Source organism: Anser brachyrhynchus (genome assembly GCF_964034855.1).
Source record: "Anser brachyrhynchus genome assembly, chromosome: 9".
In the NCBI taxonomy this organism is placed as follows: domain Eukaryota; kingdom Metazoa; phylum Chordata; class Aves; order Anseriformes; family Anatidae; genus Anser; species Anser brachyrhynchus.
The window spans coordinates 1171797-1185307 of NC_137703.1; the positions used below are offsets into that span (position 1 = coordinate 1171797).

The 13511-nt window shown below is 40.8% G+C and overlaps 1 protein-coding gene across 1 annotated transcript in view; it reads left to right on the top strand.

Moving 5' to 3' along the window:
* ARHGEF26 (Rho guanine nucleotide exchange factor 26) overlaps positions 1-13511 on the top strand; it is a 60503-nt gene that overhangs the window by 18855 nt on the left and 28137 nt on the right. Inside the window, exons 6-7 of the mRNA XM_080604728.1 lie at positions 1503-1559; positions 5294-5454. Of these exons, the coding sequence (XP_080460854.1) occupies positions 1503-1559; positions 5294-5454 (218 nt within the window). The remainder of the gene's footprint in view (positions 1-1502; positions 1560-5293; positions 5455-13511) is intronic.

Genomic DNA, 13511 nt, shown 5'->3' on the forward strand with positions numbered 1-13511 from the left:
ATTGTAATCTCTTGGATATCTTCATAGGTATTTCCTGCGTCAGCATATTTTTAGAAAAGTCTTCCATGGCATCCAAAAAAGACATTTTACTTCCTCATGAGTGCTTTAAAGCTTTCAGGCTGTTGACTGAAAGGTGGTTGAGTAGTTAGTCAGCTAACTAGTTCTGCCTTGGTATTCAGAAGTGTATGCTCGTGGTGAGCATGGGAACCTGTAACATATTCAAAAGAGCAATTGCTCAGATACATTGGGATATTTACATTTTCTTTGTAAGTGTATATTACCAAGCAACGTGCCTGCAAACTGCAGTGCAGCACCCTTAATGTTATGCCATCTTTACTGCTGAGCCTGCTGTCCAGGTTTGTGGTGGCTGGTACGCAAGAATAAAATTACAAATCACATATCCTTTAAAATCGAAGGAGCGAGTGGTGTAAGAAGCAGCAGCTGTCAATGATAGTATGTTAGGAGCTCGTGGAGAAAATCCAAAAGGGGAACGGGAGAATGGAAGCGCATCTGTTAAGTCTGATGAGCGCCTGAGTTCCCTGTCCTGTGCCACGCTGCAGCTCCACGCGTAGTGCTGTGCCCTGGCCTCTTCCCCATCTCCTGGTTGGGGTCCTGTGCTGGTCAGTCCTCTAGAAAACACACAGAGCCAGTCCCTCCCTGGTGTTTGGCCTCCTGTGTTTTTGAGTGTTCTGTTAAATGGCGTGATGCACTCGATTCACCCTGGGAAGGGACGAATCACCCTGGGAAGGGATGAACTTTGCAAGTCTGTGGCGTGGTGTGCAGTAGCTGAGCACTTGGCCTCAAGCTGCAGGGTGTGCAGCTCAGGCTGGCGTTCGTCACGGTCCTGTGTGGAGAGCTGGGGCAAACATCTCGGCTGATCTGGCTGTAGGATGCAGAGGGAGGAGAAACATCATCGTAGGGCTGGGGATGGTAAAAACACAGAGGTGTTTACTCAGGACTTTGCACATCTCTTTAGAGTGAAGATGGAGCTTCTCCAGAATAACTCTTGGTCAACAAACTGCCTGCCTAAAAGACCTTTAGGTGTGTTTGTTTTACAAATTAAGATGCTAAGATGTTTCAGGCCAACCAGAAAATAAACCTTATGATAAATGTGTATCAATCAAGACATCTGTCTTAAAAGGAGAAAACAGTTTTTACTCTTCAGTGTGTGTGTGAAATCCAGGAGGGTTGTGCAGGGTGGCAGTGATTCAGCTGTGAAAGCTGTTGCTGTAGAAGTTCTCTGTGTGTCCTATAGTAGTTTTTAATGACTTTTTTTGTTCTTTGGATAAATATTATAAACATTCAGTTTTTTAAACATTTATTTCTGGTGGTTCGTTGTTGTCTTCAGAAGTGGACAGATTCTTTATCTGAATTTTTAGTTCAGTACTTAAATTGTTGTTTCTTAGTGCAGTGTTTTAATAGTTCTGTGTTTTGGTTTTGTTTACTTTAAATTATATGTTTTCTACAAAACGTGTTAAAATATATATATATATTTTTTTTAGGTGAAAAAGAATGGATTATCGGAAACAATCAGCCAGGAAGAAAGAAAAAGACAAGAGGTACTCTTTTGAAACAACACGTTCTTTTTTTGTTGATAACTTTTTTTTTTCATTGTTAACTTTTTGTTTTGTCACACACGTGCCTGATTTAATACTCTGTATTTGCTCATAAGGAGGCAAGTTCAACACACTGCTTCCTGTCTTAGGGTGAAGCATGCTGTCTTCTCAGGGAGAATATAGAAATGAAACCTGTCTCTTGCTGATGTGCACAGATCCCTGCTGCATGTCTCCTGCTAACACCTGCAGGTCTTGCTGGAGTGGTTCCTGGGTATGCTCACTCCAGCAGGTGTAGCCTGGTTGATGGTACTCGGTAGCAGCAGACAGAAGCAACCCTGTTCTGTGCTGGACTGGGAAGGTGTAAAATTAAACCTGTGTTCACAGAGGGTAGGAGGTCGCAGATAAAACAACTTTTTGCAGGGCCCTTTAGTTGTAACTAATCCTGTCAACAATTCTGAACGTGAGCAGTGTGCATCTAGTGTAACTAACGTATTTCTTTCACACTGAAATGAAGTAGGAGCATCCATGCTGTCAACAATACAGAAAACAGCAGCAATTACTGATACAGTTATCTTTTCTCTCTGTCCCTTTCTGTCTCTGTCCCTCTCTGTTTCTTTTTTGCACCTTTTGTCCTCTTTATCTGCTTTCCCCTCTTTCCTTACTTACAGGGTCTATGTCACAATGAATGAGAGGTGTTGAAAAGAATAGCCTGACCTAGCCAGCTATTAGATACCTGCATTTCTTGAGGTATGTCCTTTAATAGGGGGAAAAAAAAAGGCGGTGGTTTTTTTTTTTGTTTGTTTGTTTTATTTTGTTTTTTAATAGCAGTGCTGTAGAATTACCTGCCATGGTAATTTGCTCCAAAATTTCCTTCAGGACATACCTCAGTGAATGTAGCCAGATGAGATCCGACTGGGGTTTTCCATGAATCATAGAATCACAGAATGGTTTGGGTTGGAAGGGACCTTAAAGATCATCCAGTTCCAACCCCTGCCAGAGGCGGGGACACCTCCCACCAGCCCAGGTTGCCCAAAGCCCCATCCAGCCCTGAGCACTGCCGGGGATGGGGCACCCGCAGCTCCTCTGGGCAGCCTGTGCCAGTGCCTCACCACCCTGTGTCGTTTGCAGGCATGTGTGTAGCAAGCCTCAGATGCTAATCTAGCTGTGACCTACAGCTCTGGTGTCCGGACCTGAAATACAGACACACATTGCATATACGTGATTAGACAGCAGGGGGTTGTTTGTTTGTAGTAATCCTACATTTTCTTGACTATCTTCTGCTTCTGGGGGCTATCAGCTGTGCAGCAGTTCAGGCTATGTGTTCTGCTTTTCTGTCTCCTCCTGCTGGAAAGCTTTGAAATACAAGGCATTTATTTCAGTCGTATCCTTTAGAAGCCTTTAGTCAACATTTCCCGGAGCCAGATTTACATCTCTTCAAAGAAAACAAGTTCTTTAGATGCCTTTTAAATATGAGGTCTGTAATGTTACCAGAAATGTTTTCAGCTTGGCATTTTTTTAATTTGAATATTAGAGGCCCATCCTTTCAGAGAGAACCTAAAGAAATATTCTTAAGACTTAGTTGTGCTATTGTGGTTTTGCTTTATTTCTTTTAAATTGCCTTTTGTCAATTATTTTATTGTCTCTTTAAATTGCTTTTCAGTCTTGCATTATTTTTGCTATCATAATATATTGTCACTGCAGAAAAATGTATTTGTTTATAGCTTGATTAAATGTCAGTGTCCTACATTCATAGGCATCCCATCTTTCACCAAACATTACCGGCTTAGGTCTCTGCATCTTTCACTTAAAGAAAATGCATCATATAGGTAGAGTGATGTGAACTGAAATAATTTTCAATAGATACTCCAGTTTTCTTGCAAGCTGGAAACTCTAACCTTATGCGTGTGTACAAACTCCAGTGTGCTTCTGGTCTCGTAAGTTCTGTAGAGTGTCCATCCGAATTCAAGTATCTGCTTGTGCTGATAAAAACCAAGTTAACCACAACGTGAGTTCATGTGTCATTCAGAGGCTGTTAGCAAGCAGCTGGTAAATACCACCACAGCCTCTGCTCGTGGTGTGGTTATATATGTCAAAGTCGAGATCGTTTCTTAATCCTTTTTTATCCTCCGAAATGTTTGGGTCACGGGTAAGAGGATATCCTCTCCCATCTTAGGACATCGGAAGAAAATGTCCCATTTATTTCTGACTGTGCTAATGACTTTCTGTCACCAAACTGGACGAAGTCTATGAGGGCCCTCAGTAAAAGCATAAACAAAGCCCCTCCAAAAAACAATGGGAGTCTGTATGTTCTTCCTGTGTTGAAGGCTGCCTGGTTGGAAACCAGTTAGTCAAAGCACTGCACCGCTCTCGAGGCAAATCCTTTCTCTGTGGGCACAGCAGAGAGAAGCATGAGAGGCAGAGGGGAGTACCCAGGAGGACTGCCTTCAGCATGCCCGTGGTCTCTGCTGGTTTTATACCTGACTGGGGGAGATCAGGGTTTCTCTAGAGCACGTGCATCAGACGTCCAAGTGAACTCCTCTTGTAGGCTGCTACTTGCAGACACTCCATCCCACTTCACAGAGCCATGGGCATTATTGCTAGGTACTCAGATCTGCAGTCGTGCATCCAGAGTACTTACTTCTCCTTCGGTTTAAGGATGCCTGGAGAAGCTAATTGCAAATAACCAATGAAATTATACATGCAAGTAATATTGGGAGCAAAGTTGTATTGTCTTTGCTGATGGCATTTTGTGTTAGTAACGTGATGACGAAATGTGGCTTGGTGGAGCTCGTGACAAAAGTGGTCTTGGAGTTTTGTTTATTTTTTTTCCACCCTGTATGTACAAGAACTCCAGTGGACTAACAGCAAATCAAGCCTAGAGAGGTAAAAGATGCCTAAAAGCTGGAGGGGTTTCTACATCAGCGAATAACATTTCCACTGGAACAAGTATGTGGATTTCAAAGTCCAGGAGTCCACTAGAAGTTTGCTTTGTGTGCCAGCCAGCTGATGGAAGTTACGGTGGCTTTGGTTCCTAAGTGGTGGGGTGATAAACCGGAGAGAAAGTTGTCAGGGGGAGGTGAGGGGAAGCACTGGAGGTCTGCCACTCAGCCTGAGCTGCCTGGTGTCTGCTCAGCCTCCAGGCTCCTGTCGCACCCTCAGATATCTCAGCTTCTCGTATGCCTGCTCCTAACTTCGTGTGTTAAAAGACACCAAGGTATCAGTGTTGATAGATGACGAAAACTGGAATTTTGACTAAAACTGGGATTTGCTTTTCTGCAGATGCTTGCGGAAGCAAGTACATTTTTAAGTAAATAACTTTCCAGCTTCTCTTTTAAGAGAGCAAAAGCTAATTCTGGCTGGTGAGCAGTAGTATTAAGATTTGAAGCTTCCAGGCAGACCACAGAAATGGACATGTTTGTAAATTTAAAACAAAACAAACTCTCATGTGTATGAATAGGGAGTGATCACAGCTGGTGTTATGTTGTTGTCCTCAAAGACCGTTTGCAGTTGTATTGAAAAGTCTCAATATAGCTTTTTTTCCAAGTGTGAAATCATTAATTTCCAAAGGTAAATGATAAAACTCTCATGGAAATGAAAGCTTGCATTACAATTTCTAGTTTACATCCAATAGCTCCTCTTTGTATTCCTCCTCTACATTTTCCTTAAAACAAACCAAATAAAAACCTACCCCCACCTAGTCAATAGTAAGTCTTTTCTTTTACTCTTCCACTTCGCAGGCAATATTTGAAGTGATATCTTCTGAACATTCTTACTTGCTGAGCTTGGAGATTCTGATCCGGATGTTCAAAAATTCCAGAGAACTGAGCCTCACAATGACCAAAACGGAGAGCCATCACCTTTTCTCCAATATTACAGATGTTTACGAAGCAAGTAAAAAGTAAGTGTAGAAATACAAAAATATTTTTTTAATTACACCTGATGATTACTAATAGTAGTCAGAATTTCTTTCAAGCAAGTAATAAAATGTCACGTACAAAATTGTGTTTTTTCTGTTATCACAAAATGGAGCAACGGTCACAAGGTTGAAACTTCAGTAAAAAGTGTATGCCTAACAATTTAAGAATGAGAAGTCAAATGTTCCACTTGTTGAATATTCAGAATCTTAGGCTTTCTATAGGCTATAATTGAATTAGAATGGAATTTGGTTCTCTGTGCTTTGAGAGCGCTGTAATCTATGTGCTCCACAGCGCTAAGAACTTCCTTAACATAATGCAAAAGCCAAGGTTTTGATTTTACTAACCATAGATTCTGGTTTTGTGATGTGATTAAGTCTCTGTTTATTTGGATTATATTTTCTTGTTATACCTGACAGCCAGCTCCTTGGATAGCAGAGCTTTGAGTGCTATTTATGATGTGTGGTAGTATTTGCAGACTCAGGCAGTGCCTCACCTACGCTCTTGTTCAGAGAGTCATGTTGCTCTTATTTGGAAAAATTTAGCTTTTCTTGTTAGAATACTCTCTGTTTTTAAAGTTGAACACTTTTTTTTTTTTTTGGTTTGTTTGTTTGTTTTCTGGCTGTACTGGTTTAGTAAGGAGAGCTTACAGGTAGGCTGAACTAGAGATGTCCACTTAGCACATGTCCACATAGCAGGTAACCATCTCCTCCAAAACTGCCATGCTAGTTTGAAGATGTAAAACACAAATAATGGTGAGCATGCACGTGTGTTTGACAGACTGACAGACACACCTTGCTCCCGTGTTTGAGCTCTCGTTTCATGAGATAGATGTGGTATTAGTTTATCTGAAAATTGGTAGGGATGGAAACAACATGGTGTATTTCAGTAGCAGTAAGCATCCTTCACGTCCGAACAGTTCCACAGCTAGATGCTGATACATTAAGCAGTTGTACTTAGTCTCCACAGTCTATGAAATTAAACTTACCCTGCCCCTATTAAACTGTTAACAATTGAGCAAGAGTTGCATACTTGCCCTTAGGAACTGACTTGCCAGTGTTTAACTTAATCAGTTGAATCACTGTTTACTTTCTCCTGAGCACTCAATGTGCAGCATACTGTGCGACTTTGGTATCTTTTATGTAAACAGCATAGGCGTTCTGTTCTGCTGTTTATGAACGGTGCTGCGCATGCCATAGCACCTGGCAGCAGAGACTTGTGTTTCTTTTTGAAGGAAACATGACTTATGCTCAGATCTGCTCTGTGGTTTGTTTGTTTTTTAATTTCTTCAGTGTGAAGTCAATAATGAGAGAAATTGATACCTACAAATGGGGCCTAATGAAAAGGAAACGTTTACAGATCTTGCACAACACAGATGCGGAGAAGCCTCTTTTGTTATCACTAATAATTATTGCCAGAATTGTTTAATATTTCCAGTGCATGCGTGTGTGCACTCACAGCGTACTTCAGGGTTATGAGAACCTTAAACTCTTCAAAAAGTTGTTTAATGAGGTTTGGTTTAGTTATCGTTTGCTTGGTGCCTTGGTGTGATCAACAGCAGTACTGGAAGTTGAATTCCTGTGGCCGATATAACTAAAAAATAAAAATGTTCATGCTTGTTTTCTTGCACCTTATGTCCAGTTTGAAGTAAAGCGTGAGGCTAAAGGATGCACTTGGCCTAGTTAAGATATTGTTTGATCTTCGTGGCATTGTACAACTTGAAATGTGCCTTGCTTTGTTTCTATGGAACAAAAAACACCAGCCTCTTTTCAGAAATGGGGCTAGTGGTTGGATAAGGAATCTGTCAGGCTAGGAATATGTCTGGAGTCAGTCTTTTCCACCTTTTCATCTTTCTTTCGTCCCTTTTGTTTCCTTCTTGTAGAAATCATGAACTTCTGAACCTTTAGCATTAAACCTGTATTTAGGGGGTCTAATGTGTTGTGTGAAGCGCAAACCCAAGGTAGGAGCTGTATGACGGGTGTACATTTGGAGTCACTGGGTACCCCTGCACTTCAGCATCCCTACGTTCCTTTTGACTTCTCTCCTTTTCCTGTAGTTGAGGCCTTCAGACAGAGGCTGGGTATTTTCCCAGCTAATAATTCCCACCCCAGGACAGAGAGTTACATGACGGCGGTGTTGGTGGGGAGCACAGACTACCCAAGTCCTTATTTTCAAGGAATAATACTTTTTAAAGGCATCTGTTTACCTGAAATGTGACTTGTAAAGTATCGTGAGCGCATTTTTTGCTAGACAAATACTGATGTTACATACACATCATGTGTTAGGGGGTAATTGCCATCTTTTTAGATAGCTTAATAGAAACCAAACGTTAATGAGCCTGGAGACCTTGCTGCTCCTTTGGGATGGTTTGAAGACACAGTTGAACATATTAGTATAATTATGTATGCGAATAGGTATTTGTTTTTTCCTGTGTTTTCAGAGAATGAGCCTTCAAACCCATTAAACCTACTTTTAAATTGCTCACTTAAAATATTTAAAGCAGAGGTGGAGGGGGTAGCAGTATTTTTAGGGGAATTCTTTAAAACCCTTTTGATTAATAGTCTTCAAAGGCAGTGAGAGGGGAAAAAAGAAAGAATGGAAAATACCACACTAGCCTAACATTATAATCTTATTCTCTTTTGTCTGGGAAGCGTAGTGGCTTAAGAACTTGTTTTTGTATAACTTGGAGTAAAAACAGAATTCGTAACTCCTTTTTAAACTTAAATGAAAGCATATTTTGTTTCCTGAGTTATGCAATACTGTTAAGCTATAACAAAACTTAGTGCTCACTTTCTACAGCTTCATTTGTGTAAATAGTGCAAGTGGCTTTCAAACAAAAGCCTCTTTATCAATGAATACCTCCAAGCTAACTGCCACTTCTCGTTTTCAAGCTCTTCTAAGCTAGCAAAACTCATCCTTTCGTTACAAAAGTGTCATAAACTTGGACATTTGTCACATTACATGTGCCGTATTTTAAGCAGCCTTTAGTTTTCTTAAAAAGACAAAATAGCTCTGAGGGCATGGGTGTAGTTATCAGTGGATTTGGTTGCTCGGACAAAAGTTTAGGGAGCTGAAGAGCGTGAACTGATAAAAATGCCATCTTCAGTCACAACTGCTTGGAAGTTGTATCTAGGAACTTTGACTCAGAACATGTTTAAGGGATGCTCTCCAGAAACGCCAAAATGGCTCGTAGTGCATGGCAAGGCCATTCCTAACGGAACAAAGCTGCCTTTGTTAGAAGCTGAATACAGACAGTAAAGAGGTCTCTGCTTTCGGGAGGTCACTGGAAAGTTTCTGACGGTGGGTCTGAATAGCCCGTGCAGCTTACACCGTGTTTGTGTATTAAAACATCCTGAAAGGTGGCTTCAGGAAGCCTTTAATTGTGTATTTGCCTGTATGTGTAGCGTAAGAGCTCGTAACTGATAGAGCACAGAAATCACACGAGTGGCATCCAGAGCCAGTGAGAGCTGTTAAACTGAGATGTGAACTGATCGGTATGCCAGAGGTCAGCTTATTCAGAAATAAAAGCTTGTGTAGTCTGAGAATACTGCACGATCCATCTCATGAGTCAGAAAAACTCTCCAGTCTCAATACGTGCTGCAAAAGAGGTCAGTTTCCCAAGAGCATGCCTTGGGAATGGGGAGTTACAGGGAGATGAGAGAAACGTCTTGGAGAACAATTGGTCTGACAGGCCAAATCAGCAAATTTATAGGGGGATGGAGAGCTTAGCTTTTTATTTCTCTCTCTGCCATTAGGCTAGCAAAAGGCAAAAAGCTTAGGGAATATCAAAAGGTTAACGTTAACAGAAAAAAGCAAGAACAAAGCACATTTGGACAGGTTCAGACTGTTCAAACTCTGTGTGTTGATTCCATTAGAGGAGCCTGTGTGGGTTTGTGAGGTCGCTTAACACCTCATCTGAGCATCTTAACTCTGTGTGTGGGCGTGTCAGGATCCAGGTAAGCTTTTTTATATCACTTTTCTGTAAATTAGCTTAATGTTTCACCTCTTTCTGGCATCTTTGTGTAGTGTACCTTCATCTTTCCCCATGGGATAACATGGTCCTAGTCTGCATTTAAGAAGTGTTTGCATTGAGCATTAATGCATTATATAGCATTAACCAGGTATTAGAAGCTTTGCTTGGAGAGAATGAAGAATTTTGTTACTTAGCTTCTTTGTGAGATTGGGGGGAAAAAACTGAAACACTAAGATTAGACCCTGGGTGGAACAAGCAAACTGTAATGTGCAGAAGACGGGGCATTTCACTGACCACCAGCAGGTGCTGGTGATCACTGAGACCATATGGCACACTTGACTTTTCTTCAACATGTAGAGCACTGCTAAGTTTACAAATTGTGATTTTTGCCTTTCTCCCAGCCTTGTGCTGCTGGTGGGGACGTTTTTGATTGTCAGGAGACTCCAAGGAGTCCAGAGGACATACTGTAGAGCAGTGAGTCCAAAATGCCGTTTGTTTTTCTCTAAATTTCAGTTGCTGACAGAACACATTTAGGCATTTGTGTCATATTGATGGCTTGGGACAGTTCGTTTATTTTTGCATTTCCTCGGGTTGCCTCCCTCATGGTTCAGACATCAGTGCTAATTGCTGAACTCTTCAGCTTTAATATCTAGGGCTTATTTGTTTGGAGAGTTCTTTCTGCAGCTGAGAAAACTCATTGGGTTGACCTGTGCTGTGGTTCTTTGCAAATGGCTAGCAGTGCAGGAAAACAGTAACTTGAACATAATATGCAGCTGGTGCTTGGATGCCTGACCCAGGGATTTTTTTTTTATAAAGTAGCTTCATTATTTGAGACAGGATTAGATAGAGGATTTCGATATTTGGGAACTGCCAGTCTGGACAGAATCATATTTCCCTCAGCTTGGATGAACAGAACTTGAGAGCAAATTCTCTTTTAAATGAGTTTAGAAATTTTTATACCTATATATATAAAATAACAATTGAGTAAATACCTAGCAATTACCTATGCAAAAAGTGCCTTGAGAAAATATCTGGTTTTCCAGAAACTATGAAACGCCTGTATGTTCAAATTGCTCACTTAAATACCTCCAGAGGAATACCCCAAATTCACAGATGCCGTCCATCACCTTCATCATGTGTCTAAACTGTGGCCAGCTGTTGCCAGATGCAGGAGAACAAAACAACAGCAAGGTGGTTGTGCGATGGCTCCCACGGTGGCTGGAGAGTGGTGACACTGCCCTCTCGACTGTGTTCGAGTCTGCTCTTCCTCCTGCTTCCAAATTGCCCTTGTTGGTGACCCTGACTTCGATCAAAGCTTTCCTCTCCAGTGGCTCTGACGCGGCACCTGCAGCAATGGTTGTGACCAACGTAAGGAGGCATTTTTTGGCTGGTATCTATGGAAAACTTTCTCAGCCCGAGATAATTACTGTTGATAGTGATCTCTGCAGGGGTTGCCAGAGATGGGTTATTTCTACTCTTAAAACACCATTATTTTCCACTATTTTATTATATATATTATGTAGCATTTTACTATAATACTGGTTTAGAGTAAAAAAGATAAACGAAGTGTTTTTTGGTATATTCCCTTGTCCTGTGTAAAATCCCTTTCAAGCTGCCAATTGCAGTCTCTGGTTCAATATCTCTCTGAAAGAATGCAGCTAAAAGTAAAGAAAACTGAATGTATTTGAGGTTCCCTTCTGTCTGACTCGTGGTCCTCTGTGAAATTCAGTATAGTTCTCGTGTTAGATTGCACGGTTTCTCTGCTGGCAGCCTGATCTGTGCCTTCACATGTGCTGAGGTGCTGTGAAAGGTCGTTTCTGAAGGGGCCTCCTGGGGATCTGCAGGAACACCGTGTATGGCTCACGAGTGTTGGTGCTGTTCGCTTTTAACAGAAACTGGCCTTGCATGTGGCATTTGCAGTCATGTATCGTACTGGTGAGCTGAGCCTGGGTATGAAGTCAGTTGTAAAGACCAGATGGGACTGGAAGACAGAATAAACTTGTGTTTTCTCTCAGATGGATTGTACGGTATCTTCAAGAAACACCAACATAAAGCTCCTACTGCCTTTGGTTGTGTGCTTTTTGTTCTTTTTTCCAGTGCTGGATAAATGAAATTTAAATATTAGTTGCATAAAATTTGTATTCGCTCAAAATCTGGTATATCCTAGAGGTAATTTGTGATGTCATTTAAATGCTGACAATGTAATTGTTCTTCTGTTTCTTTCTAGCATCCTGCCTCCATGGTATTTTACCCAACAGATCTTGAAATGCTTATCAAGCTTTGCATAGACAAAGCTTAATCCCTTTAAAATGGTAATAGTTTGTGCAATATTTTAAGGAGACCTTCAGATCATTTCAATGATTGTGTTTACTCATTTTGATAGTTAAAGTACAGACTGTGTAGCAGGATTTTGTTTAAAAAAAAAAATAAAAATGAAGGCAGCTTGTTTGCCTATGTTTCCCACATGCTTGGAGCTACCACCTCCTGCTTTGCTCAGAGTAGGCTCTTCAGGGGATTGTTTCTGAATGATTGCATGCTGAAGCAGTACATTAAGTATCTTGTTTGGGTTTTAGGGTTTTTTATTTGGCAGTGTAGATGTACCCTGTGTTTATCATCTTTTTACCACATGATAAGAGACCACCACTTGCCAAGGTCAAGAGTAAGAGATGAAAGTCCCCTCAGCATTTGCCAAGATCAGGGTAAGAGAAGAAAGTCCCCTCATTACAAACTCCAGTACTGACCGAAGGATAGAGGGAACCCATTCTTGTAATGAGTTTTATTCATGAGTTTTCCAGAGTAAATCGGGGTGTTTTTTCAATGCATTCTTCCCCCCGCCTCTCCCTGCCCCATCTTCCCCAAAATAACGTGAGCATTTGCATGTCCAGGGAAGGAATTGAGCAGCCCTGCTCAGCCCTCCTGTGGCAGGGTTGAGTTCACCTGGAAAGGTGAAGACGTAGGCTGCACCTGTAACCACTCATCTGTTCCGTGGGTTACTCCGTGTTTTCTTTTAAGGTCTGTGCAGTCTCTCCCATGTGATACTGTTCCTGGTTCTTTTTTTTTCCTCATCCGCAAAAGATGATTCTGCTTTGAAATGTCAGCTAATTGCCATATCATCTCAACTGCATGATTGTATGTGTGCATTTTTATTGAATTGTCGTTGTGGTTGCTAAAGCTTGATGATATTAACAGTGTTGGTCAGATGAAAAGTAATTCAGTTTTGTTTTTGACTTTACAAAAGCAGTCAGTATTCTTGAATAGTGGCCATTAAAATGTTATTTTATTTTAACTCTTTAAAGAGAATTTTAGTAATTTTTTTTACCTATCTGCACTTGTATTCAAAACTTCATCTGAGCTCTATCCTCTCAGTATTCTTCATGTGTTCTGCTGCAAAAATCATTTTTGACAAATTAATTGTCCTTGTGTCCTTTTCTGAAAAATTTGTCATTGAAGAACCATACTGTCAATTTATATTCCCTGTGAAAATGCAGCACAGATGGTATGTAACTCAGTGTCCCAGAGTTTTATAGGGAGAGGTTCACTGTAAGGTCCCCTTGGATCTTTTCCTCTTGTAATTAAATTACTTGTCAGAACTCTTCTGACAGTCTGTTGTCTAGGACTTTGTGTCCAGTTTTTCTTCTATCATTAAGTACTTCTGGAGATACTTTTTTCTTATTTCTCCCGCTGAGATTCTCAGCCTAAGAAATGATGCATCTCTATCTCATGCTCAGTTAATGACTTTTTAACGTAAACTCTATAGTTTCTTTTCATAAAAGAAAAAAAGAAAAAACAGCCTACAACACACACAGTCCAAATCTCCCCTTCACCAGTGACTTAGGAGAGTTTGTGTTCTCCAGCAACTGAAAGTTTTGGCATCTAATAAAAAATACCTTATTTTGAGATGGCATTTGTGGTGATGTATCTGAAAGAGCATGGTAAGAACAAAAAAGTTAGGAAAGATCTGTGGCATCTGGCATCACCAGGTCTATGGCAGGAAGCTCTCATCTACCATATTTATTTGTACTGAAATCCATCACTGTATTATGTGAACATATTCTCTGTTTAAAAAAA